The sequence below is a fragment of the Dermacentor variabilis genome, chromosome 2, assembly GCF_050947875.1.
Source record: "Dermacentor variabilis isolate Ectoservices chromosome 2, ASM5094787v1, whole genome shotgun sequence".
Lineage (NCBI taxonomy): Eukaryota > Metazoa > Arthropoda > Arachnida > Ixodida > Ixodidae > Dermacentor > Dermacentor variabilis.
Window position 1 is genome coordinate 211,328,316 of NC_134569.1, and position 27,446 is coordinate 211,355,761.

The window sequence follows — 27,446 nt, forward strand, 5'->3', positions numbered from 1 at the left end:
CTAATCCAGCCCACATCACCCTGCACACAGGCGCTCTGCGCGCGAACGTTCGCGCAGAGCGCCTCTGGCGGTAGCGGTGCGAAACACTGACCTTGAACCACTGTTCCTTTTCACTCAATACATTAGGCAGGCTAACTTCCAGTTTGACCTTGGCTGAGCTTGGAGGTCAGATTTATGGAACCAGGCGTTTTTTGGTTCCGCACCTAGAATTATAGAACTATCGCTCTAAAACACAACATGTGAACGCGCACCGGAAGTGCAGCCTTTTTCTCCTGTGATTTCTGTTGTCCTTGTCGTTCAGGTTGCGCTACAACAAAATAAGATACGCCGTACCAACAAGCCCCTATAGCTACCGCCACGCAGACACCGCAGGACTCGCCAGAAGGCAGCACAAGTGGAGGTATTTTGTAGGAGTCCACCCAGTGGATTGTCCATTTCTACCGCTGCTGATTGGCTGTGGCCGCTCGTCTCCACCTCCCTCATACAGCTGCATCCAATCAGCAGCGGCCGATTTGGACAATCCACTAGGTGTACTCTTACATACCAGCTCTCCCCCCCCTCCTTCCCGCCTGGTGCCGAGTGTAGCGGCGCAGATGACACTCACGCTACTAGACCATATAAAATCGAGTTATACGGTGCCCAGGATGAGGAGGCGGCCTGACAACGACAAGGTAGCGTCGATGATGACAACGGTAGTCGTCATAGTAACGGAAAGATGAATGGATCTACGGGCACAAGCTGTACTGAAGCTGTGCTGAAAGCTGTACGAAAATGTTCTGGAAAGTACGTGTGCGTTGGACTATTATTACGAGAGAATTCTTAAGCAGAGAACCAGAGACGCCTTTATAAAGGCTTAAATATACTGTGTGTAGGCATGTTTATTTGGGAAAGTGTTTGGTGAACGCTATTGTTGTGCCTTAAGAAGGGTCGCCGCATCTGAAGTGCCATCCTGGATCATTTACGTCGAACCTAGTGGATGTCCAACGACATTCATGATCTTCATATATCGCTTTGCTGCTGCTAAAACGACGTCAGCATCTTCGGGTATGATGTCAGCACTCATGCACGACTAGAAAAAAAGAAAGGTTCAAGAGAACGTGCTTTGTAGACCACATGAAATATACCGGCAGGTTCTTTGTGCAGACGCTGGGAGACAATATAGTTTATTTAGTTATCACAATGAATTCAACAAGCCGAGATTTTAATTATTGCGGCCACTACTCCGGCTTAAGCGGTTAACTAAAGCTTTTATTCCTGGACATGCTTCATTGTGTGACTGTATTCAGTGTTACCAGTTTGAAACGTTTCTTAGGAGACGCAATTACTCATAAAAACTTAATAAGGCGACTGGCAGCCATTTTTCTTTGATGCCAGCGTTCACCGTAGCGACTCGTTATGTGGATTTCCAGGCTCAATGATCGAAGTGCGAGCTGGAGTCCCCCAGGGTTCTAGATTTCTTCCCGCATAATCAAGATTTTAGCAGTTGTACTACTTTCGGTGCCTTGATGTACCAAAGTACCACGTAAAACATCGCATTAGGTCAGCAAATTTCGTGGGTTTTTACTGCGCTAGACGGAGGGCTCCAGGCTACTGTATTTATTTCTATTAGGTGATTTTATTGCGATAGCAAATTTATAAACACTCGAGGCACGCTCGCGCAGTACCTGCGCTGTTACTCTAGCAGCCCATGCACAGCGCGCGCGTGCAGACGAAGGTCCTGCGACAGGCGCAAGGCGGTGGCTTCAACATCAAAGGATGCACACTTGCGCCCCACTCGACTGACTCTGCAGTGAAGTCAGGACAGTCGTTCTTCGTCCCACTGCTAGCGTAAGAGTTGTGTGCACAAACACAAGTGTTTCTGTTGAGCAACTGTATGCTTAGCCCACATTATGGCACACTGTTGTCTGACCGAAACGAAGAGTGCACGTAAGCATTAAAAAAAAGAACGCTTGCGGCTTTCTTTCGATCTCATCCCGTGTGCCATATACGTGCGACTCTTGCAACGCCGCTCATGGTACTGCGCATCCCACCAGCGTTGTGGAATGCCTAATAATTGGCAGGATGATGGGGCGCCCCAATGCTGGTAAACACTTTGCTCGTAAACTAACCGCACCTCATTGTTTATATACCAAATAAACTGACGCAATCAATCAAACCTGCAGGGCCCCCTTCCTGCCTCCCACTCCCCACCCTTTACTCATTTACTTAAAGCACCGTCTGAAGAGGTTCGGCGCAGCCATAAACCTGGCTTTCGCTTTCACTAGTGCCGGATTATTTTACTGCGACATCAATCATATGGACACTCCAGGCGCATTTTTGCCGTCCTCAGTCGCCGTGATGTTCCGTATTGTCCAAGGGCGATAACGCCGTCGCCTCGCGCCATACGTTGTAAAGCGAGTGAAAGCTTGCCAGGGAAACCGAATATCGTAAAGCCCCTTAAACTTCGTAAAGTAGTGCCACGCTTTGAAGAACGCCGCCTCCGCCTCCAGCGCTCTGGCCGAAGCCGACGCCGGGTCGCTATTGGCCTAATGGCATCACGTGGCCCCTTGCGACGGCTTCGTTTGTTTACAGTCTCGCTTCAGTGCCATCTTTGCTCGAGAAGCGGCGCTTGTTGGCGGCATTCCTTCCGTTCCTATTCTGTGTTGTTTTGATCTTGTGAACGCCTTGAAGGATGTTTTGTGGCAAGTGCGACGTCGCTTCACGTCATTTTCTGTTACCATGACCTGCTGCGCGTTTGGATGCCAATATAGTTTTAGCAAAGGCAAGAATATGTTCGCGATACCGTCCGGTAAGCGCAACGCGTTAAGAAGAAAGACATGGCTTCACCGAATCGGGAGGGAGAACTTCCGACCAACTTCCTCCGCGCGACTATGTGATGTAAGTTGTGGCTCTCTCAGAGTATTGTATGTGCCAGGCTTGCGTATTGTGCTGCGGGCAATAACGTAGTAGATATTGCACAGTTCACTGTGCATGTTGTCATTTGCACGCACGCTTTAACATGATTTTTACGCAACGTCTGCTTTGCTTATATGCGCACTACGTGGTCGTGTTAGTCATATTTGGTGCGCTAAATCGTTTTGAACGCCAACCGGCTTGAGTTCCGGGCACGCGAGGTTGCGTGCGATAACGTGATTACGAAATTTTTAAGATTCAGCGCAGTCCTTTTGATAAAATTTCAGTCTCGATCATGAAAGCGCCTCAGGAGAGCAACTCTCTGCCTTTTGTGGTTACTTACTAGCCTTCTTTAGATAGACTAGCTTTGTTTGCCACATTTGTTCGTGTTCCTCGTTGGCGGTCGCCCGCGGTGGATTTGCGATACAGAGGCACCGATGAAAAGCGTGCGTGCTCTCCCGAAACCGTGTTACGCGGTGCGTTCGTCGTCGAGCGACCGCATCATAGGTAATTGAGACGTACGTGCTAATTCGCGTGAGCTTTAAAGTGTGCGAAGCTTAAGATGCGGCGGTGGAGCACTCGCAAAGAAAACGTGCGGTCGCCCGCCCGTTCCCTGGCTGGTTTAGTCGTCGTTCGTGCTTAGTCGTTTGCTCGTTCGTTCGCACGCTCGTTTAGTCGTTTGCTCGCTCGTTGAGTTCGCGCGCTCATATAGTCGTTCGCTTGCTCGTCTATGCCACTATTAGTTTCTACAATCATTATGCCTAATTGAGACGCGCTTGCTGTAGGACTCTTAGGCTGGTGCGTTTATTTACGCAATGAGACAATAAATGGTGCACACGGACTTGTGACTGCAAAGGCAAATCTGTAATGCATCTATGTGCAAATAAACTGTTAACTTGCAACTCGAATGCCGTTTCATATCATTTTAACCTGTAAATAAAACATTTCACTTGCCGCAATTTCGGCCGCGTCATGGCGGCGGGATTCTTTGCGCGATCATGACTTCACTAATAAAGTCATGTCTCGCAAATGTTACTTCGAAGGGAGTGCAACCGTCCTGAATGCATGCACCTCAGTGCAACTCGGTTCGCGACAAGTACGTCACTTAGTAAACGGACGAACCAACGCACGATGAAGTGTTATTCGTGATAAGTCATTAACCTGAAAAAATTACTGAAGGCCACAGTGGTCTTGTTTGAGATTGAGTCAAGCATTGTTATCGCGCTCCCGCTTCGCGCACGAATGCTAAAAACTCATTTTATTTTCTTGTGTACGCACAGTCCCGACTCGACGATCGGCCGCGTTATTTCTGTCGGCGTTGAGACACGAGAAACATAATAGCACCAGCGCCCACCTCTGAGGCTTTGCGCGCGCTTAGATTGGCAAGCACGCACGTTGGCGGCACTGTAGCTTGTAATACACATTCGAACCTCCAGAGCAGTGATCTCCGCCAGCCTTTGTGCGTCATAGCTCATACGCGCCGCGAATTCACATGGTAAGGGTGGCGCGGATTCTTTAGGCTGAGGGCTTGCTGGAAGCCAAGAGGTTGTCATTCGATGGTAAACGTGTTATTTACAACCATTCGCAACAAGATCTTGCGACACGCCCTTGACAAATGTTGCGTACCTAATTGTAGGGCACGCGATACATTCGCAGTCGTCAACGCACAGCGTTAACACTCCTTCAGATACTTTTTTAAGAAATAGTGATCAAAAAATGAAAAAAAAGCTGCCGTTACCGAATTTGTACAAGCATCCGACTAGAAATTCTATGCTTTACACGAAGTTACGCGGAGCTGGAAAGCCAACGTGAACGCCTAAAGAGCACTGCCTTGCTATGCGTGCATTCACTCTGCGAAAGGTCGTCTGCTGCGCTCGAGCATCGTAGGCGGCGCCATGGTCGAGGAGGGAGCGTGAAAGAGAGGAGAAACGAGGAGGAGTGACGGCGGAGGAGGAGAGTGGCACTACTTTACGAAGTTTCAGGGGCTTTAGAATATCGCGGCTCAGTCTCGCGAGCGCAAGGGAGGAAAGCGGGGAGGAAGCGCGCCGTCTTCCGGAAGCGCGCGCGAGCCACCGGGGAGAGAGGATGGGGGTTGAGGCAGCCTTGTACTCCGGCAGAATCTGCGAATGGGCACGTTGCAAGTGCTAAGCGGCGCCCTGTCTCTCTATGTCTTCCGGATCCCTAGCGCCATCTGACAAATAGCTGCTCAAATGCGGTAGTATTACTCACGGCGTCAGCACCTCGCGCTGCGTGTTCGGCGCCCTGTGAAAAGTGTATTGATGGCGCGAAACAGCGCGCCGATATTAATTTTAGCCGGGTTTCGGGAAAACAAGATCTTCAAAGCTTTTTTTGTAGAGAGAATTTAGAGAAAAGAAGTCGTCTAAGTCGTCTATTTGAAGCGGGGCGTGACGTGAGGGAACTGCTGAACTCGCACTTATCGGAAGTGACTGCTAGGTGCATTCCGCAAACGAAAATTAGCGCACCAGCGAGATGCCTGAAGCTCAGCGTAAGTTACTTCGTTAGCTACGGTGTGGACGCATGGCATTATAGGTGACATTGATTCTTGTAGATCGGCGACAGCAGACAAATCCTAGCGGGGAGCTGCGATTGCGGTGCTGGCGTCGCAGGGAAGTGCAAGCACGCCGCGGTAGTTGCCCTGTACATACAGGACGGCAAATGCGAATCAAGAACATCTCATCCAAGAACGTGGGGCGTACGAACGCCTCGTAAGACCTACCCGAGGTATGATAACGTTGCTCTCTCCAAACACAAAAAAGTGAGCAGCTTACCAGTTGTGTTAGACTACGCTGGGAAAATATTTTGGCCCAAGTTACTGGAAGTTCGAAACGTTTTATGTTGCGATTTTTCAGTGCGGGCAAACGAGGTTCCAATAAACCACGTCGTCAAATATTGTGGTGACCTCAACTGCCCCTTAGGTGATATGCTGGGCGCAGAAGGGTGTCTGCCAGTTGAGCCAGCTGCAACCCCTCCTCGTAGCTCTCAGCTCTCAGCAAGCCTTGGCGCTGTTTGAATGGGAGAGGATTGGGAAAGAGTTTCAAAGCTTTACTGCGGTAAAGTGTGGAAACAAAGTACTTTGTTTGCTGCATATCCTGGTACGCAGTGCAGGTGTCCCGTTGCTGCCATCATTGCTGTAAAAGCAACGAATTCAGCGTTATAACGCACTTGGCATAACGCCGGAACATAAAACAGCTTGCTTCTGCGGTCGGACAAGCGCGATCCAGTCTCGACAGCGTTCTACTTCATACGGTGGCGCGGGAGCGCACGTCCGGGAACTACGTTCGCAACCTGCCAATGGCGCGGGAGCGCACGTCCTATATTGAAAGCGATTTGCGTTCGGGCAGTGTCTAGGCGGTCTAGATACGCCGAGGGCTCATACCTTTCCGCGTGCTGCTTTCTCGCAGCTAAGTTAGCGTTGAAGCGATAGAGAGCACGAAAGTCACTTCCTTCGGTGCTGCTGAATGTGCGCGCTGATACCATGCTTGTAAGTTTAGTAAGCGAGCGTTTCGAAGTTCATACGGTCGATAAAACTACTATCCTTACTTTGTAGAGCTGCCTGATAATTTGCTATCGTAATCGATGCTTTGCCTTTCGGGCAAAAGTGCTACTTTTATTTAATGGTAAGTGAACATATAAGTCAGTGTTCTCGTTTCGGCGACACCATGAGCCGTTAGCTGTAAAGTCTTGTTTCACATAATCGGAATAAATGATTTCAATCACAAAGCTCTGTTATATAAGCCGTATAGATGCCTGTTAGACGAACGCATCGAAATTTTTTTCAGTATTCATCCTATGCAGACACTTTGACAAATTAAAATGAGGCGGCGTTTCAATCAATAACATTCGAAAACTAGCAATAAATTTTTACTCTTTGGAATGACTTGATGCCCGTTTCATTATTCTTGAATATGTTCTTTGATAACGTATCCCCAACACTAACTGTGCTGAGATGCCATGAAGGGCATAATTTTTTGGTAATTTAGGTGACTACAATGGCGTTGTAGAGTAGGTCGCTACGCCCTTTCATAACTGGTAAACAGCTTGTATTAGCTTGCATAGTTTTCATAACTATGCGACGTGGTAGGAAAGACCTCGGGCTAAGTGCTTAACGTTTACATAGCACATCTATCATACAGGAGACCAAATATCGCAGAAAGTTACATAGGTCCAAATGGCTGGAAGTTTCAATGCGCACTATGGCCAACTTGGAACAGACTGAAGACCTATTGCAAATAATCTGCAGTGCACCAAGATTGTGTTCATAGAATTGACTTGACAGGTAGTAAAAAATTTATTGAAGAAAGCTGCAAGGGCCGGTCCTGCTCTACATTCAGTGGCTGATATTAATGGCGGATGGAACTCGATTACTTCCCGCAAATTCGGCGGTTGCATTTTTTTGTTATTTTGCACAGGAAAACTTAAAAATCTCAAGAATGCGCAGCTTCAGACGCAATAAAGTAAATGGTACACTAACCCAATGTGAAAGGATCTGCGGACCTTCTGCTGTCGCATGTCGACTATATTTGCTGCCATTAAAGTAACGGTGCAATTATTTCTTCCTTTCTATAGCAACTACTGCAGTTGAGTATCCTGATTAATTCGGCTTTCTCTACAAAATTGATGAAACGCAATCAATTATTTACTCGTCGGAAACCGACTGTGCTTGGTAGAACCACAAGGGGTCGTAGACGTAGCACAAATTGAAGTACTGATATCTTTTGTTACATCGCAATGTCTCTAAAATTAATAGGCTTTCCGTGGTAAATTTGCTATTAAAAATGTTCATTTTTAAATGCGTGAGATATATTAAGTAATATTTTAACATTACGAACAGCAGCACACATACGGCAATCGGTCACTTGGAGCCAGCGAGTGCTGAGAATGCATAAATTTAGCAGAAATTATGACAAGCACCAGGTTATAGATGTCTTTTTCTGACCATGCGTCTCCTAAACGCACTGGATGGCAGAAGAAGATACAAAAGTAACGTTTACTGTGGCAAACATTGCAGTCAGAACACAGACCTGCACGTTGAAGATCACGAATAAATGGTCATGCCTTGACTATACTCACCGGCTTCAGTTGCCTAATTCCAATACATGCGCGAAATGCTAAAGACGAATGAATAAATTATGAATTTAGGCAAAATAAACATTATGTTCGCGATTACCAATGAAACCACCCAGGAACACGAATACTGTTCGTCTTCTGGAAACTAAATGTAGTAAACAACCTGTAAGACTCGTTGTTCGAGTTACCGAAGATAGAGAGAGGAACTGTTGTGTTCGAAGATAAAGGCTCAAGTGCTCGACGCATTTCATGCTTTCCATTACACGTTTACAATAATTTTACTGCTTGCATCTTCTATACCACTGGACATTAAGCTTTTAAATTCGATCTCGGCCTTCTTCGCTCAGATGTGGATCCCGCGTTTCATAATTATTTTATCGATTATACGATTAGCCTCCTCGTCACCCTCAGACTGCCCGGCTCCCCACGAAGTGTGCACATATGTTATCCTGACGTTTCACACGGAGGTTTTCGTAAGAAATGGCATGCATTCGTTTTAACACCGTCGGAGCATACATCTTACAGAAGTTGGACTTTGAAGTTAATCTCCTGGAAGCTACATTAAAAGCGGCACTCATTACTATACTTTAATGAGTCAACATAAGTACATTTCTAGAGAGATGTGTACGATTGTCCATGAAGTGTATGTAATGAGCTAACTTGGAAGATACATTCAAATTACTGTAAAGCTTTAGTCACATGTGAAGCACACATAGTAAGCAGTATACCGAGTCCTGTCTTCCATCATCCAAATCAATTCCTCTAAATAGGCTTCGATTAATCTTTGTCATATTACAACGAGAGCTGAGCACGTTTAATGGATTTCAAGCTGCATTTCTGCATCTTTTGCACTCCTTGCCTGTCTCTTTCTGTTTGCCGAGGGCACTCTTATTTGCCTGTTACACTTGCCGTACCTTTTCTCTTTGAGTTCAAACGCCTCGTAAGGCAGGAGCGCAAGAACCCTCCATCAGGGTGCAGACGGCCGCCACATAGTGCAGTGCCCGCGTATGTTGCAGACGAACTCTGTATGTGCGAGCTTAACAATGTGCAAAATGCAAACTGAACTGAGTAACGTGAGCTGACATCACGTCGAGGTGATAAGCAGACATTCCACACAATTACAAGCTGCGATCACTGCTGCATAGCACTCGGCTAGCTATGTTTTTCTCGTTCATTTTTTGATATACCAGTTTTGAACAGAAGTAAGGATGTTAACTTTATTTATTCATTGCGCAGAAGCCGTGGGTTTACTCCGTGGCTGCTTGATAAGCTAATACTCATAAAAACAAATGCGAAACATGTTTTTGTCGGTACTCTCCTGAGAAATAATTTCCAACAAAGACCCATGAAGCCAGGTCTAGTCCTTTGTGTTTGAATTTATAGTTACTTTCTTCTACATAGATGTCCCGTTCCAATGATATCTCGTGTCTTCCTTTGACATGTCAAATATTATACCGAAATAATAAAAAATGCTATTGACTCACACGTAGTTCAGTCTCTAGCCGGTTGAAAAGATCCGGAGACATCATGAATTGGCCCTAAAACATAAAACCAGCAATGCGGTTACAGTGCTAAGATATTTGCGTGCGATCAATAAAAAATAACATCCGTAAGGGTGTTGACTGGCTGTTCCTAATATCGGTGCCAGCTATTTCACTTCTCAGCATAAGTTTTGCAGGGTGTTTATGTGCACCCGATACCACAGGTGTTACATCGGTTGGCGTATTCGCTACCGTTATAACTTGTCTTTGCTGATATAAAGGGTTCAAATGCAGGGGCTCTATAACATAAAGTTATTTCTTTCTTACTTCATTCCAACCTCCTGACGTCAAATTTACCCAAACGCTGACGCAAGCACGTGTAGCGAGGTGCAAAGTTGTTTCAACAGCACGATCAAAAGCTTTTTCTATTGGTTTCAAGGCGAATGTAATTGTCTAGCGTGACAGGAGAAAACAAGGATAGGAAAGGCAGGGAGGTCAACCAGAGCAGCATCCGGTTTGCTACCCTACACTGGGGGTGGGGGAAAGGGGAATAGAATAGAACAACGTGACAGGCTCTTCTACTGTAATTGGCTGATGAGAGGCGAGGAGCGCACAGAATAGAAAAGGTTTTAGTGTGGCCCAGCTAGCCCAGTTAAAGTTGATAACCGGTAAAGAGAGTTCTGCAACTGTAGGAGATCGGTCCGCTTGAGCTTGCTTAGCTTGCTTGGCTCGTCCACAATTGCTCGTCCACATGCAATGGGGCCTTAGGAGTGCAGCCAAAACGAATGTGCAGTGCCACGCAGTATAGCTAAAAAAATGGGGGGGGGGGCAGGTATTGGTAGCTCACTGTACACGACACAGGGCAAAAGGAAATCCGTGTTCAGCAACTATATTAAATGTCATGTACGTAACTTTTACAACGCTATTCATCCGAAGCGCGCACAGGTGCGTCTTGAAGAAAAGTTTTGCAGGGTACATGATTTAGTACGTAATTTACACTAATTACGCTCTAACCACGAGACACATAATTTGACTATATTATATTGCACGGAAAAAACCTACAGCGAATTAAATTGTGTGTCAGCTTCGTGTGTGTCCGTATAGTCTTTCCTATGCATTATGTTTTTCGTGGAATGCATTACCAGTTGACAACCTGTCTTATGAAGCGTACTGTTTACATCAAATTTGTTTACTGGTTTACTCGCTTGTTTTGCGACTTCATTATGAAATGCCAGCGTATATACATTTTCAACAGTTGACATAATACTGCATCTTTTGTAGGGACAACCCACGACGTGTATTTCTCAACACCCAGTCAACTGCCAGAAGTGGCTCAAACACAGGCCACCAGTAAGTGGACATCAGTTGCAATTTCACATTACCCAGTCGGCTGCCGGCTTGTACTGACGGTTTTTTTTTTGTTTTTAAGGAGGTGGTGATGTCGTTCTAACGTGAATTTTGGCCACAAAGGTGCGATCGTGTCTCACAGAGGTATATATGGTTGCCATTCTCTGCGAGGGACATGTGCTCGTGTTCGTGAAGCATTAGGCAGTATTGTCACCCAATGAGTCAGATACCAAGACTGTAATTTGCCAATGCCAGCAAGTAGTTGCGAGAAACACGATATAATATGACGCTGTAAAGTTGTTTCATTAATTCGAGGGAGGGTTTTGCAGCAGGAAAAAGGTTGCTATTCCAGGTAAACGTATCATTCTCACAAGTTGTATAACCAAACTGTGGATGTGTGAAATTCGTAACGTATGGATTTTAATTCATCCTTTAGTAATGCTTCTAAAAGAGACTAAAAGGACATGTGACTACCTCTCCAGTCAGCATATCATGCACATCCAGTAATAAGTGGTAGTTCCATGCAGTGCCGCACTCTCTATAACCCTTCCTTTCAGCAGCATTCGAACTAGTGGCTGTATTTTCGGAAGGAGAAGTGCACTTGACACTGTATATGTATGTGTAAATTCGGTTTTCTTTGTATGTGTTGGCTCACTGGCACAAACAGCGCAAAAATCAGTTGTACCATGAAGCTGACGACGACTTCTGCTGCTAGAAATGCTGCACTCCATCTTTTTTAGAACTGCATAAAATTTAAAGCAAAGCTAGCGCATAAAATGATCAAGAAAACTAACTACTGTTATAGCTGTTTTCCTCAAAGGAAGCTTGTCCTTTAGAGGCTGTGTTATTCTGAGCTTTCCACTGATGTTTAAGTAGTATTATCCCTTGGTGAGTGAGATTGGGGGCAATTAATCATGTTAGTGTTTAAACGGTCTTCTGATTATGCGCATATGTTCCAACAAAGTTGTCAAGATTACTTTATTGTGCAGTGTACACCTTGTGAAAGCGTCAGCAACTACTGAGTTGCTAACATGCATATGCATTTATCACTTTGCAGGCGGCACTCAGCTGTACCACTGCAGTGCTGCGGAAATTGCCAGCACCAGCGGCTTTGCAACAGCTGTTTCACAGCATGTCGGTATGTGCTAAATTACAGTTATGTTAGGATCGGCTAGTATTATGCACGGCTACTGTGTATTGTGACAGATCCACATGATAAGTGATGAAGTGGGTACAGCGAAAACCTTTCAATATTTTACTAAAGTACATAGAAAGGCTCTCCTCGTCACTGGAGCAGGGGAGAAAAGCATGGAGGCACTCCTGAATGGAGGCACACACGCACACGCACACGCACACGCACACGCACACGCACACGCACACACGCACACGCACGCACACACGCACACGCACACGCACACGCACACGCACACACACACACACACACACACAAATAAACTAAAGGCAGGGACGTTCCATCTTTCATGTTAAATTGACTTGTACAGCACAAAAATGCAACTCCGACCTTAGAGAAGCACACATGTTAACAGATTGGATACGCACGTTATTTCAACAGATTTGATACTTCAGGTGTGCTATTTTACGCAAGGGGAAGGGAAAGGGGAGAAAGTCAGAAAAAATAGTGCAGTGGAAAAGAAAGCAATCATGCCAAAAAGCATGAGATGCATCGTGCAGCCAGGATCACCAGCAGGACACCTAAAAAGCACTGCTAACATTACATACAGGTCAACCTTACGTATTGTTTGTTTCAGTCAACCCACATCACATGCAGCCATTACTGCAATCAAGTTGTTTTCTTATGTCATATGAGGGAGTGATGTTGGCCCAAAAAACTGTTTAGAGCTGAATGATTATGTTCCAAGCTAGTCTCTTTGCCTGTCTTTTTATCATATTTTATGAGCCGCTTATGTTAGCGACAAAAATTAAGAGTATGAGCTGTTTCCTGATTCGCCATTCCACGCAACATGTCTTTGTGACTATATGTACATGCAGATGATCCATAGAAGAAAAATATTCAGTACAGCAAAATCTCGTTACAGGAGACACTTGGTTGTAAGAGACATTTGAAAATGGTTTGGTTGGTTTTTCTATGTTTGCCACGTTAACACCAGTGTATACAAGAGACACCTTTGTTACTAAGGGTGACTTTTTAAGTATCCTTTCCTATTTCGAAGGGACACAACCCAGACACATTCACTTTGTGCACCTTGTGTGCTCCGAAGGGCTTGAAGGTCACGCAATCCTCACACAACTCAATTGTGCATGTCCCCTTGAGCATGAACTAGAAAAGGAGGGCAAGGAGGACAGGGCAGAGAGTGTCGGCAGTTGAAGCTGACGAGCGTCTAAGAGCACCTCAAAGGTTCTGCGAGCAACAAGGAGGCTTGCAGAGGGAAGTGTTGAACTTCCAGAAGTTGGGAAGGAAGCTAACACAGTCTATAGTCACTAAAAAGCCGTGAATGTCTTCTTTAAACGGCCCCTAAACCACCGAGGTTGAAATTTAGTTGCGGTGTTGCAGTTGTACACGATAAGGCAACGAACACGTAGCCACGATAATTTTTCGAAATGGTGCAGTAATAGTGGAGTTACGTGTGTTTGACTATCGAAAAGTAGTCCCCGCTCATTTCACACTTTCATCTGTCACGCGCCATCTGGATGGTATCGTCTTTTCCTCGTCGAGTACACCTCTAAATGTTACTTGACAGGCTATCACCAATGAGCTCTGTTGCTGCCATGCCGGCCGATCGTCCTGCGAGGGGTGCCGTTAATGACCTCGCCAATACAATGGAACCGTATGGTGGTGACTCGGTGTGTTGTAGAGCCTCATAGGGAGACCCTTCTGTCGGCGTTTCTGTTCTTTGCCCCCATTGGCTGCCCACAATGGCATCGCGAGTAACGCGACGTGGAAGAGGGAGTGCGTGTAATTGCTTGCGGACCTTGCCGGCAGTCGTACATTCTCGTTCAACCAATCGACAGCACCGGAAACTGGTGACATCATCAGAGACAGCCTGGTGACGTCAGGACAAACTGGGGGGTGCAGGATAGGTCCAGAGAGGCGCACGTTGTCGTTTCCTTCAAGTTGTGGTGCTCCCGCAATGCTACGCACTGTGGCGTTTGGCATCGTCGATTGTCATGGCATTCTGATTTCGATACGCGTGTTTACTTGAAATGTTCGAAAATGTCGAGAAGTGGTTTAGGGGCCCTTTAAGTGACCCTGAGCAATTATTCCTTCAGATATATCTAAACATATTTTAGTGATGATGCATAATAAATTGATCTAGTCTGGCTCCTCAGTGTTTTAAAATTTTTGGTTTCGAGAGACATGTTTCCCGTGAGTCTTGAGTATCTCTTCTAATGAGGCTTTACTGTAATGTGCACACACAATTGTGTAACTCCTCTTGCAAGTATTATTCATTAAGCCTGGTCACTGATGTGCAAAGTTTGTGGTTATGTTTTGATGTCCGCAATCTTTAGAGCTATGTTTATTAATTCAGGCTGTTCTTATTAGTTCTTCGATGCAGAAGACAATGCCTGCGAAATTATTGGCCCTGATGACGAGAGCCTTCAAGGGGCAAACGACATCTCTGTTGCAGAAGTGAGGCCGATACCACCTGAAGTTACCATGACAGATGACACGGCAGCAATAGATACAGAGACTGCCATGTCTACTGCAGCTGCAACAGTGTACGAGGCAAGCAGCAGCATGTCAGCATCAGCAGCAAGCAGTGTCAGAAGGAACCGCAGCAGGCCTGGTAGAGCAACATGTGTGCTATCACTGTGACTTTTTTGTAGTGCATACAACTCATTTCCTCAACATACAAAAGCTTTTCACCACGACTGTGAGCCAGTGTTCTTGTGCAGCAAGTGCAAGACTAGGTTAGGTGTTATAACAGAGTACAAGCATCACTTTAATATATGCAAATGCAAACATATTACCGTTGTTGCCTCCCCAGCCAGCCCACTAAGCGACAACAATGTGGAACACATGGTGGGACACACCTCTCCTCCATTAGAAGATAGTAGAGACTGTCAGTTTGTTGCTAGATTGACAGGTCCTTGTAGGCAGCTAGAAGGACAACGCAGGTGTCATAAGATTGTTGTTGACGTTGTTGTTGAAGAGGTAAAAAAGAAGTTTGATGCAGCTGAAGTGCCAACTGATATTGAGCAAATCAAAAGCAACAACCTGAGAAAGCAACACTATCGAAGTTTGCGTATCTATGTGCCGCCAACTCCGGTAAGGATGGCATAGGACAGAAGTGTGATGAAAATCACAGAGACACTGCTGTTGTATCACTGGCCACAGTAAGCAGCGCCTTGTAGGGCAAGAGAGTCAACTGAAACGAACACTATGACAGTGTCATGCTGCCATGTCACCACTTGCCATGTGATTTTGCATGATACAGCTCAACCTCCAGAAACGAGACTGCAACTTGTCTGGAAAAAAAGCTTTCACAAAAAATTATTCATAACACTATTAACACAGCAGTAACTTTATTGTGTGGGTTCGAGGTTCCCGGATGTTCATTCATGCAAAAAGTGAGAAAAAAATGAACACGTGTCGTACTTACATCTCTTTAACAAGTACGAGGGGGACAACTTTTCTGGTCATGCTTCTTCATCATACTATCAAGTTTTTAAATGCTTTTTATAATTATTATTACCAGTTATATCTGAGTGCATTGTATGCATGTAGCAGGTGTAAAATCAGGTCAGTTGGATCAGATGCCTTATCTGCAAGAGAGCCCCATATTAAAGAAATTTGAATTTAAATAGGTACGTTAGACGCAGTCTTTTAGCACTTTATTGCGTGTGGTTTAAGCATTGCTCAATACTTTTGTGGATGGCAGTTTCAACCGGCACAGCACTGCGCTTTGCCACAGTCACATGGGCCTTCAAAGCAGTGTTTACCATTTATGTCGATCTGTTTGTGTATGCATAGAGCAAGTTTATAATTTTTTTTCGCATTTTTGTGGTTGCAGTAAGCTTTTATAACGCAGTTACAAAATGTGCGTCACTATAACGAACTGTTCTGTTGAGCTTACACTTGCAAATAATAGTGTTCAGATGGCCGCACTTCTATGTAGGTGCACCGCTAGCTTTGTGTATGTTGTCATGTTTGTATAAAGCTTATATAAGATAGTTACAAAATGTATGTCACTAAGCATTGTGATATTCTTTAAAGAACTGCTTCGTTGGTTTTACACTTGTGAATTAGTACTGAGGCGGTGGTATTTCCATGTAGGCCCACTGCTAGCTTTCTGTGTACTCACGTGTTTGTATTAAGCTTTTACAAAGGAGTTACGGCATGTACGTCACTAAGCGTTGTGATATTTTTTTAAAGAACTGCTTTGTTGTTTTTACACCTGTGAGTAATAGTACTCGGGTGGCACTAGTCATGTGTAGGTACACGGGGACCATTTGTATACATTATGCTCATGTAAAGCAGTTACAAAGTGTATGTCACTAATCACTGTGATATTTGTTAAAAAATTGCTGTGATGGTTTTACACATGTGAATAATAGTGGCCAGGACACAGTACTTGTGATGTATAGTTGAATTTATACAGTGCCAAGACATGGGCTGTATACGTACCAAAAGAAATGTATGTCATTATATTGTTGTGATTATTACTGTTTGCATTTTTTTAAACTGTAATAAAATTGTTTCTTGTATCTATTGAGGTATGGCAATTTGTCCGCAACCAAACTGAGGACCTGAACTCGTGCATACAAATAAACAGCTAATTTAAAATTATACTTCTCGTATTCTGCTAAACCAGTTTAACAAATCTTGTACTACAATGCTGGAAAAGTGACAGAGCTGACTGGGATGTACAGAGAGTTTTGCACTGGCTGAAGGACTGCCCCACACTGGAGTCGGTAATGTTGCGTTTACTGGAGTAGAACAGAAAGTGCACTTCTATTAAAAATGCGACAGTCAGTGCAGAAACATAAGACAGACGAGCAAATGTGGCACATTTTTTTCAGGGCTCTCCATGCCTACTACTGCAAATCTAGTCTTCCTGTGCTCTGCGTATAAGTCCCTGCTCAGCCAAGGTTTTTACTCTATGGCAGTTGTTCTACAGGGTTCGTAGCAATATTGAAACAATAAATTCAAGGGTTTTCAAGGACTTTCGAGGCCCCGACATAGTAACTTCAGGGACCTCATGTGATGTATGTAGTAGCTTGGAGAGGCAATAAATTGTTCAACAACGACGTCGTTAATGCAAACAAAAGAAAACAAAACAAATCGCATTTCACTGATTTCAAACATTTGAAAGACTTAATTTGCCTTTCACCGCCCTTCACTAAACGCACACAGTGTCTGAATGCACACCCAAGGAGGCATTTCAAGAAAGAGCTCAAAGTTTCTCTGCAATAGCAGAATTAACTGCTTCGACCTGCAACATTTGCAGCTTTTGAACACTGTTTCATTTGACAGTGTATGTGATGTCATTTTTGCCTCAGCTTTTCACCATCAAATAAGCAATAGTCATTTCTAGTTCCTTTTTATTGTGTCTGTAGCTCTCGATTTACTCCTCACGGCTTCTCTTCAAATGCCTCAACTGTTGAGCTTCCTGCTTCTGCTTTTAGTACATTTGTTACCGGTTCCATGTCCCTAAAACTGGTATCCGTAGCTCCTTTGTAATTTCAACTTTAAAGATGCCGCTTTCCTTCTATGACCTCCACAGACAATTCTCTGCGTCATGCTAGAGAGCCACAGAAGGAAAAAAAAAACGCTTTCCAATGTCTGCTAAGTCTAGCCAAGTGTACAAATTTAAGGACTTTCCAGTACTTCTAAAAATTCAACGGTTTTCAATGCCTTGAAGATGGCATTCTAGAAATAAAGGGTTTTCAAGGATCGCTACAAACCCTGGATTCTAGCACCTAAATAATTTCACAAGCTTATTTTGGCAAGGAATTCGGAAATTCATGCTTTTTAACAAACGCTGCACTATCTCTGTACAGTGATGCCACGACAGCGCAACCATTTTGGGGTAAAGAAAAACACTGAAAGCCTTTAATACCACTCTTTTTTTCTATGGAGCTTTCTATTGCCTAGTTAAGTTTACAAATGTGCCTGGTTTTGGTGGGCGTTTCTTCGACATTTTCTGTTAGAAGCAGATGACTAACCCCCGTATTCAGAAATGCGTCTTAACTTGAAGCTGATGCTTGACATGATATAAATGACGCCTGGTGCGAACGCACCCCCGAAGACGCTCATTGCGTTTCTTTTTGTGCGTTCACGACCTGCGTCATTTAGATCAAGCATGGGCTTCAAGTTAAGATGCATTTCTAAATACGGGGGTAAGCGTGCACAATTCGGGGCAACGCACTGTTCCGCTGACACTGAGAGGAAACGGAGAAAACAAAGTTAACCCCCCCCCCCCCATGCTCCGAAACTTTCGTGCACCTGTGGTGTGCATGTATCGTGGAAGAAGAAACAGCGCAAACACAAGGACGACGAAAAAGTATCAACCACACCAGCGCTACGTGGTGTGGTCCATGTTTTTCCGTCGTCCTTGTGTTGCGCTGTTTCTTCTAAAATGCTCGACCAACTAGCCGGCAAGTCCATCCTGTGCGTATATATTGAACACACGCATGAGCATAGATGGTCTTCGAAGCTTTTAGAACGAGCACTGCCACAGGACACGAGCACTGCACGCGTAACAAGTGGATACATTAGTAATTTAAACATGCGTGCCGATGCATGTGACGCGGCTATCGGCAGAAGCCGTGTCCAAATGCTGGAATGCGTGCGCTCCAAAACGCTAACGATCCGCTGCTAATGCAGGACAACAGCTCACAGCGGAGTGAACCAAACTATAAACTAATGCACTTGAAAAGAACGCCTATACGGCAGTGTGAGGCACGTTGAAGTGCCTGGTACTGGCATCGCTGTTGACCATATGCGAATGGAACTGGCGCAAAAAATAAACAGAAATGCTCGCCAGTATACGCTCGAATTAAATTCACATACGTGGATGGTACGGGGCAGAAACCTGGAGGCTTACGAAGAGGGTTCTACTTAAATTCAGAACACCGCAATGAGCTATGGAAAGAAGAATGATGGGTGTAACGTTAAGTGTAAGAAAAGAGCAGATTGGGTGAGGGAACAAACGCGAGGTAATGACATCTTATTTGAACTCAAGAAAAAGAAATAGGCATGGGCAGGACATGAAATGAGGAGGGAAGATAACTGGTGGTCATTAAGGGTTAAGGACTGGATTCCAAGGGAAGGGAAGCGTAGCAGGGGGCGCCAGAAAGTTACGTGGGCGGATGAGATTAAGAAGTTTCCAGGGACGACATGGCCACAATTAGTACATGACCGGGGTTGTTGGAGAAGTATGGGAGAGGCCTTTGCTCTGCAGTGGGAGTAACCAGTCTGATGATGATGACGTGGATTGTTGGCGCGATACATTGTATCCGCGTATTTTCGGAGAACATATAATGCATGGACTGGAGAAGCACTCGATCATGAGCTGAACGGCACATTTGTTATTTTCCTGCGGTGACGACAAGCCGTGAAGAATAGTTCTCACGTTGTCGCCTACGTTGTCTTCCTTCGTCAGTCGTAGCAAGGAATGGAAATGATGCAAATGTAAACATATTCGAATACTCAACAGCGCAGCGCACTGCAGAGAAACGCCAGCCATTGCCGCCGATTCCTCAAATATATTTCGTAGATATATAACCCCTAAAAGAACCCCCCAGTGGGCGTGGTGGCGCTGTGGTGTAATGGTTATGATGTATGCTTTGAATTGTATAAGTGCGAGTGTACGCGAGTTCGATTCCACGGGATATGTATAGAGGATTGTGAACTTTTCATAACCATGCGATTGCTTGTTGGTGGTGTTCTAATTAGGCTATGTGACTTTCCATGGCGAAGATAATTTGTGAATTAAGTTAATTCGCTTTTTTTCCCGCACTGGCGTGCGGGACGCATACGCACAGGCCGCCGTCACAGCAGTCATGCCTCATGGTAGGCCGCAAATAGCCAGGAAAAATTTGACTTAAAATCCTGCATACCTTAGGTCACGCCTATTCTGAAGGCCGCTCAGAATTGAGCCGCTTGAAAACGGGCCGCTGTCTCCGGGGGGCCGCCTAGCGAACAGTATATCAGCGGCCGTAATTTGATCTGATTTCCTGCCTGCATGCGTGGATTCTCGCCAGGACTTGGCTAAGAGTGTACTACTACCACCTCCACTGCGACCACCAGCTCTACTATTACTACTAACGAACTAATTACAATTCCTGCTGCTGCCGCTACCTCCGTCGTCGTTGTCGCCGCCGTCTTACACGCCGCGTCGGGAGGCACTTCAGAGCGTGTGTATAGATGGCAGGAGCGCGGTAGAGAGGAAAGGCTACATAAGCTCTTTGAACCTTTACATCGTGTCGCCACAGAGCCCCCTGGAGGTCTGTGGGCTTCGCTATAATAACCTCTCGAGTGTTGTAATTATTCAAGACCCTGCGCAAAAACAATGCAGGAACTGCAGTACTTATCTTTGTAATAACGCTTAACAGTACATATGGGAGGTAGATAGAATGGCAAGGAAGAGGTAGGGATAGGGGGCAGAGAGCGGGTAGAACCGACGCAGTCACTAAACGAGTGAATAAAAGCCTTACCATTTTTTGCTCAGAGCTCGCACACATGGAGGGAAGGCGGGAGAGGGAAAGGCGACGTAAGACGGCAGGGAAACGCTACTGTTAGGCATGGAAGCAGTCGTAGCAAAATGCAGAATTTTACATTTAAGGTACACTACAGTACTTTGCTGCTATTTGGGAAAAATAAACGCTGCGCAAATTTTTCAAGCGGGATACTGACGTAGGGAGCGCAGACACATAGCCGCATTAAAGCACCGCAGCGCGAAGAAGACCGCATTTTACATGGGCGAAATGCAAAAAGCTCGTGTACTAAGACTTAGTTACACGTGCAAGAATCTCAGGTGGTCAAAATTAAAACAGAGTCCCCCACTACCGCATGCCTCATAATCAAATTGTGACTTGGTACTCAAAACTCCATTATGTAATTAAAGTTCTCTGCCGTGATGTGTGGCACCGTGTGATGCAATGACAGTACTAACCGTTTTGCAGGCTATAAACAATGGCGCACAACAACGGCTCAGGAAAACACGTTTCGCTGTGTGTTCTTAGTAATATGTTGAACAACAGCAGTGCTGCACGCAAATAATATGAACCCGTCACTCAAGTAATGCACTAAACCTTTGCGAACATAAACATCCGCCGTAAACATCACTGTTGTTGCGTGCCAAAACGGCAATGCGCATTCCTTGGGGCTCCCTACGAGGCAGCCCCTTCGTCAGCGCAGGGCTAGAGGCGACAGGGCCCGAAACCGACTGTGACGCGCAAACAAAGAAGCTGACTTCAACGCGACAACAACCGCCGCTATCCGTGAAGGCGGTAATGACCGCGAAGGCTAGTCTCATGACCCAGACAAGCTGACCGTCACTGATCCCCCCTTCTCTTGCGTGCCTATATAGTGTACGTTTCCTTTCAATAAAATTTTCAATAAGCTCTTTCTCCTGTCTTCTCTCCTCGTTTTCGTCTTTCGTAGGCTAAAACAGTTTTCAAGATGAGAAAACCAACTAAGCCAGTTACCTATTCTGTTGCACACACGATCACATGACCTGAAATGGAGGAATGCGCGCAGCCGATGCGCAGTGACGTCACGCTTGCATGGATGATGTACTTTCAAAGCTTAAACTGAGTAGACCTTTGTAATAAATTAATTACACTAGTGGCCCAATGCATTATTGCATTGTTTGACAAACAACGTTGAAGGTTCCGCTACATCTTTAAAAAAATTGAATGGGCACAGAGGCCTGGTTTTGAGGAAATAGCGACATCTTATGGCTGATGTGAGTGCAGCGTTTTAAGAGCAACAGTTAATTACAGGCGTTGCAAAAATTACGTAAGGTCCCTAGGAAATAGATACACACGTAGGCACTATACGCACCGCTTTCCTGTGTCATGGAAGAACTGTGGCAACGACTTCAAATTTGGTAGAAATTTGAGCGATGAGACTCATCAGCGCGTTTGCAGTAGCGTCGCCACCTTCTCTCTTTCTCATAAACTATTCCAGTGTACAATTAGGCCGCGTTCAGACTACGTGCGCTACGTACAGATCGTTCGCACGAATCGTAAGCGTAAACGCAAAAAGCGCAACCAGTTTGTTCACACTACTATTGCATTGAGCGAAAAGTACGCAACAATCGCAACCAGTCTGGGCGTAAATGTTGGAGTACCTGATACATTTACGACAGGCACAGATACGACTGTTACGACGCCGCCAATGCACGAAGCAGTGTCGGTTTGCATCTTCCGGTCAGGCAGCTTCCGGCCTCCCCATATTCCGCATTTTCATCCGGTGCCCGCCATTCCAGCAATCCGACGTAGCACCGTTCTTTGCGTGTCTATGCGGTTTGACACTCTTATTGAGCTGTGTGTGCTTGTGGCTGGTGATGATACTAGAGTTAGAAGCCTATGCATGACCGCCATCCCAGCCATCCGGCGTTGCAACGCTGTTCCTTGCTGCTGCCGCCGACGCCATCCGCGTTCTCCCGGGTTCGCGCCGAACGCGCGCGGTGTCCCTGAGTGCAGTGCGGTTTTCCGGTCTGATTGTGTTGTGTACACTGCATGTGCCTAGTTATGATGCTATGTGCGGGAGATTCTTCGCTGTGCAGCGATGAATTACAATTAAAGAAGTGCGACAGAGGCCGATACTCTATGACCAGCGCCTGAAAACTTTGGGCTTGAAGAGCCTCGACCTGCACTAATAGCCGCTTGCTGATCGGCGCCATGTTGAAAAATGCGAAACGCGGCTATCCCAGAACGGTGATTGGCCAGTCGTAAAAAAACATACCTCATCGAAAGGCTCAATGTCAACATAGGCGGTTGCTAGCTGCGTAAACCGTTGTTCCAGCAGTTGCGCAAATTGCAATAAATACACCACTTATAGCGGATACGACTGTAGTCTGAACGCGGCATTACTCATTAGCCTTACACCATCCCTACCGTTAGCGTAACTCGTGGAACCATTCATATATATTACGGGTTGCTTGTCAGCGCGCGTCCATGCTCGAACATTATATCCACTCTTCATTTTAACGCAAAAGCGTTAATGACTCCGTGTATCCGAAAATCCGGGGTAGGTGTCGGCGGAGTTGTCCGTAAGGGAAAATTTAGATACACGTATATATGCCACGCCTTGCTATATGACATGCGGTACATGCGGTTTATATTGCCACACTTTTCTACCACTAAAGTGGTTCGCACCTTGTCTTACACTCCTGAAATAGCCGTTCCTTGGAGTATTGAGAACGTCAGCACAGAAACGAATGTCTTGAAGCAAAACACCGGCAGCGTATGCCTTTTATGTTAAATCTGCTCAGACTTAATACTAAAGGTGCGAGAGAGTTACAGAAACCTGAAAATCATGTTGTTTTTTTTTTTGCGCGGCTTGGCAGTACCCTTGCGATCGGCCAATGCAAGACACAGTTTCTACGAGAAAGCTCGCCTTCTTGCATAGCGTTCACTACCAGTGTTTCCCAGTAAACATTACGGTTACATAAGCTGCAGTTGTCGGGAACCGTGAGAAGAGGTCAGGGATCTTCCACTCTTAAAGGCAAAGCTTAAGCGTCCTCCAAATTTTTCTAGAGCATAAAAAAAAATGGCCTTTCCGAAGCCTGTAGCTAAGATATTCCTGACATTTTACATGGGCCTATTTTGTTCGGGCAGGCAGAGTGGAAAGCGCGGAGTCACGAGTTCAATGGCGGCGGAGCGCAAAAAAGTTTCAGTGGAGTTACAACTACACTATAAAAACGGTTGCACCCTTTGGGGTGTTTTTTTGTCCCACAACAATAATCGTCATCTGTCTTGCCCGCGTTTCCTCTCCTTAACCCTGCGAGCCCGGTACTTCCCAGTCACGAACGGCACGCGCGTTATCAGTGTGATGCAGCATTCTCGACAGGAAAGTAGCGAGCGCCGAGTTTTCAAGAAAGGAAACGCAAGCAACCCAGATGACGATTATAGTTGTGGGACAAATATACACGCCAAAGGGTGCAAACAGTTTTTAGAGTGTACTCCACTGTGGTGTCCACGTAAGTCGCTAGGCAGCTAACTATTGTGACCATATAGTTGAGTGGAAATTTAACTGCTGGTGACCAACTATCTTCCTGCCCCCTTTCCGTCTTGTAGGGAAGCCTACCAGAGGTGACCTTGGTTAACGTTCCTGCTTTCGCTTCTTTATCTGTCGCTCACTCTGTAGGAAAATTAAACCTCCGAATTCAATTTTTCACTCAATGTATGATCGCCTAGACGGACTGACTGTAACATACTGTTGCTTATTCATTCTACCATCCTCTCCTTCATTTCCAGGTTGTACTATTAGTTGGCACTCTATGAAAACCCCCCTCCACAAAATAAATATTTGTGTCGTCAGCAATGCCATTGAATTTTATTCGTGCATGTTGCTGCTGTCCTCCTAACTCACCTCCAGTTTGCTCGGCGCGGTAAAACAACACCGTTACCTTGGGCGAGAACGGCTTGCAGCAGCCGCCTGACATGGCAACAGAAATGACATCTGCTCTTTCACCTGCCTCGCGTGCTGACTCTTCAAGCTCGCTGCGACCTCCACACTATAGCATGACAAGGACAGACTTATTGGGAGCAATCATTCGCCCAATGAACCTTACAGTGATTTGTCTCTTCCAAGGAGCATTACCAGTAAGACCCTCCCTTCGCAGTAACGACTTGGTTGTGACAATGTGCCATACCTTTTCGTACGTGAAACTGATTGTAGTCGCAGCGGAAATTATTGAAAATTATCCCGCTGTGAAACCAGCAACACTTTAGCGCTACTTCTTTTTTCCTTCCTTGTCGACGCACTGCAGGCCTCCTTAATTCCTTCGCGGAAAGGGGATGGCAGTGGCGACATAGAGCCACGTGGCTGGCTCACTCGGTCATTTACACTGTTGAGCCCGATATCTAGCCACCGGCTTCTCATACAATTATTTTCAGAATATAACACAACAGAGCAACAGGCTCAACACGTAGCCGCGACGAATCCCAGCAAGCACAACACTCCCCAATAAAAGCCGCACCGGAACTAGGGCTGCCACATTCAATTCATTATTCTTTATGCTTCCTCCCTTTTCTTGAGAGCTACTCAGTCGACCCTCATAGGTCTTTATGCTGTCTATCTTAGAATTTTACACCCTCTCGTGTGTTGATTACATCTTCGGCAGTGGTCAACCAAATGCCCAGCTGTTGCTACAGCTCTTACACAGGTCCGGTGCTCCCTAAGCCTATTATTAAGGATCTACCTGTTTGTCCTATATAGCACTTTCCACAAGAAAGTGGAATCCTGTAGACCACCCCCACGCTGCAGTTAGCAAAGGGGGTGGCATGTAGCAGTAAAACTAGCCGTTAACGTAGGGCCGGTACCTCCAGGACACCTTTGTGTCAGTCACTGAGTGCCTCATAAAAGAGGTTAGGCTGACCCGGCAGCCGCTCTGTGCAATGACGCACGTCCCAGTGGGCGCAGTGTAACTGTGCCTTACATACACGGGCTATCCCATCGCTTAAAAAAGGTGGAGAACAAGTGCGGTGTTGGTGTTGTTTTATCAGCGCCATAAAATGTCGCAAGAATGTGCAGGTTGGTGAACAAAGTCGGCACTAAAGATACATGCTCTAAGAAGCATGCCACCCGCTTTGTGACCTGCAATGTGGGGGTGGTCTGCACGATTCCGCTTTCTTCTGGAATATGCTATATATAATACAAATAGGTCATGCCTGAATCATCGGCCTAGGGAGCACCGGACCGCTGTACGCGCTCTAGCAAGCGCTGGCCACATGGCTGACCACTGCCGTAGATGCAATTGCTCCCCATGTTTTCCTAACACGCATGTGCTCAGGCAGTTCGCCAGGCAGTTAGATAGGGAAATATCTGAAACGTGGAGCATTTGGACGCTGCCGATCAATGCGTAAACGCACCATCACTGACACTCATTGATAAAGTGTTTAACCTTGGTTAGAACATTGCCAATTCATTATAATGGCTCGTTGTGTGCGCTTATCTGCTTCATTGTATGTTCGGTTTCCTCCTTTGTGGCACATTCGCTTACGCGTTTCTCTGCACATTTATTTGAGCGTACCATGGCCGCAATCGATGATTATGTGAATAACACTTGTTAGATAAAGTCAAGCGCTCTGCCCTGTCCCAACTTCTTAGTAGTAGCCTTGTTCACACTAGTAACTATGTCAGATCAGGTGAATAGATCTGCCGCTTTAGTTTACTGAGGAAGATCAACCCTAAGCCCCCAAACACGTACAATAGCAAAAGTTCCACGTCGTTGACATACCCGGACAGACTCTCTATTGAAGTTTCCTGGAACAAGCTTACAATCGTCGTTTCCTTGAGCATGTTTTAGTAACCCTCGGGAGTGAGCATTTTAAACTAGCTGGCTACCAGCTTTTCAGGTCATCCACACGCATGCCCTGTTCGTATACCCACCGCTCCTTTTGTCGACAAGTGTTGCTGTGTAGGGCAGCTTAGTGATACTGCGCCCTACACCTGAAATTGCAAGTATGACCTTACCGGAATGATTTTGTAGAACGTAGTCGTCCATGTCCGCAGACATAGAAGAATGGTCTTCTTGAATGTAGGATTCTTCTGGCAAGAAAAGGAAGAAGTGATACAAAGTGTTCACGTGTTTTTGACATATTTTCGACTTTGCGGTCGACTCCTGACTAGCCGAAAAGAAGATTTGGAACACTGCCCAGAATTTAAAACTGCGTGTACATAGTCATTCTCGCTTTTCCGTGGCTTTCTGTCTTTAAACATGCGATCTTCATAGCAGCTTCCTTTTCCTGTTCTATACGTGTATTCTAGAAATGGGCAATATTTTCGTTGATTATGTGTTATTGAATAGGGCCATTGGTGCGGTAGTCTGATGTAATTTGATCCCATGTGGTGAGGCTATGTCATTAGATGCGTTGCTGAGAGAGAACTTGATTGTCAATAGTCACGATGCGGAGTAAAACTCCACCATCTACATTCCAGTAATCAGCATCATCTTCATCAACCTATTTTATGTATACTGCAGGACGAAGGCCTCTCCATGCGATATCCCATCGCATTTGTCCGGCCCCAACCGATTCCAACTAGCACCCAGGAATTTCATAATTTCATCGGACCACCTAGTCTTCTGCAGTCCTCTACTTCGCTTCCCTTCTCTTGGTACCCATTCTGTAACCATAATGGCCTAACGGTTATCTACCTGCGCATTACATGACCTGGCCAGCGTGATTTTTTTCTCTTCATGTCAATTAGAATATCGGCTATACCCGTTTGCTCTCTGATCCAAACCGCTCTCTTTGTCTCTCAAGTCTATGCCTAGCATTCTTCGTTCCATCGCTCTTTGAGCGGTCCTTAACTTGTTCTCAAGCTTCTTTGTAAGTCTCCAAGTTTCTGCCCCATATGTCAGCACCAGCAAGATGTAGATGTTTTACAGGATATTTGCGTAAGCGGTCTGCATTCCTTGATTACGTAATGCCTCTATGACTGCTGGTATCTCTACTGAATCAAATGCCTTTTCGTAA

At 45.6% G+C, this 27,446-nt stretch overlaps 1 protein-coding gene across 2 annotated transcripts in view; it reads right to left on the reverse strand.

The window, feature by feature from the left end:
* Positions 1-860: 860 nt before the first annotated feature.
* The window catches only part of LOC142571174 (uncharacterized), a 62,607-nt gene continuing 36,021 nt past the window's right edge, over positions 861-27,446 (reverse strand). The window contains exons 4-6 of one of the 2 annotated variants that reach the window (XM_075679448.1): positions 26,443-26,514; positions 9,465-9,518; positions 861-1,069 (exon numbers count right to left, since the gene is read on the reverse strand). In XM_075679448.1, coding sequence (XP_075535563.1) covers positions 959-1,069; positions 9,465-9,518; positions 26,443-26,514 — 237 coding nt within the window. In that variant the 3' untranslated portion in view covers positions 861-958. Of the gene's footprint in view, positions 1,070-9,464; positions 9,519-26,442; positions 26,518-27,446 lie in introns of both variants that reach the window. The other variant, XM_075679447.1, reaches the window with a different exon arrangement.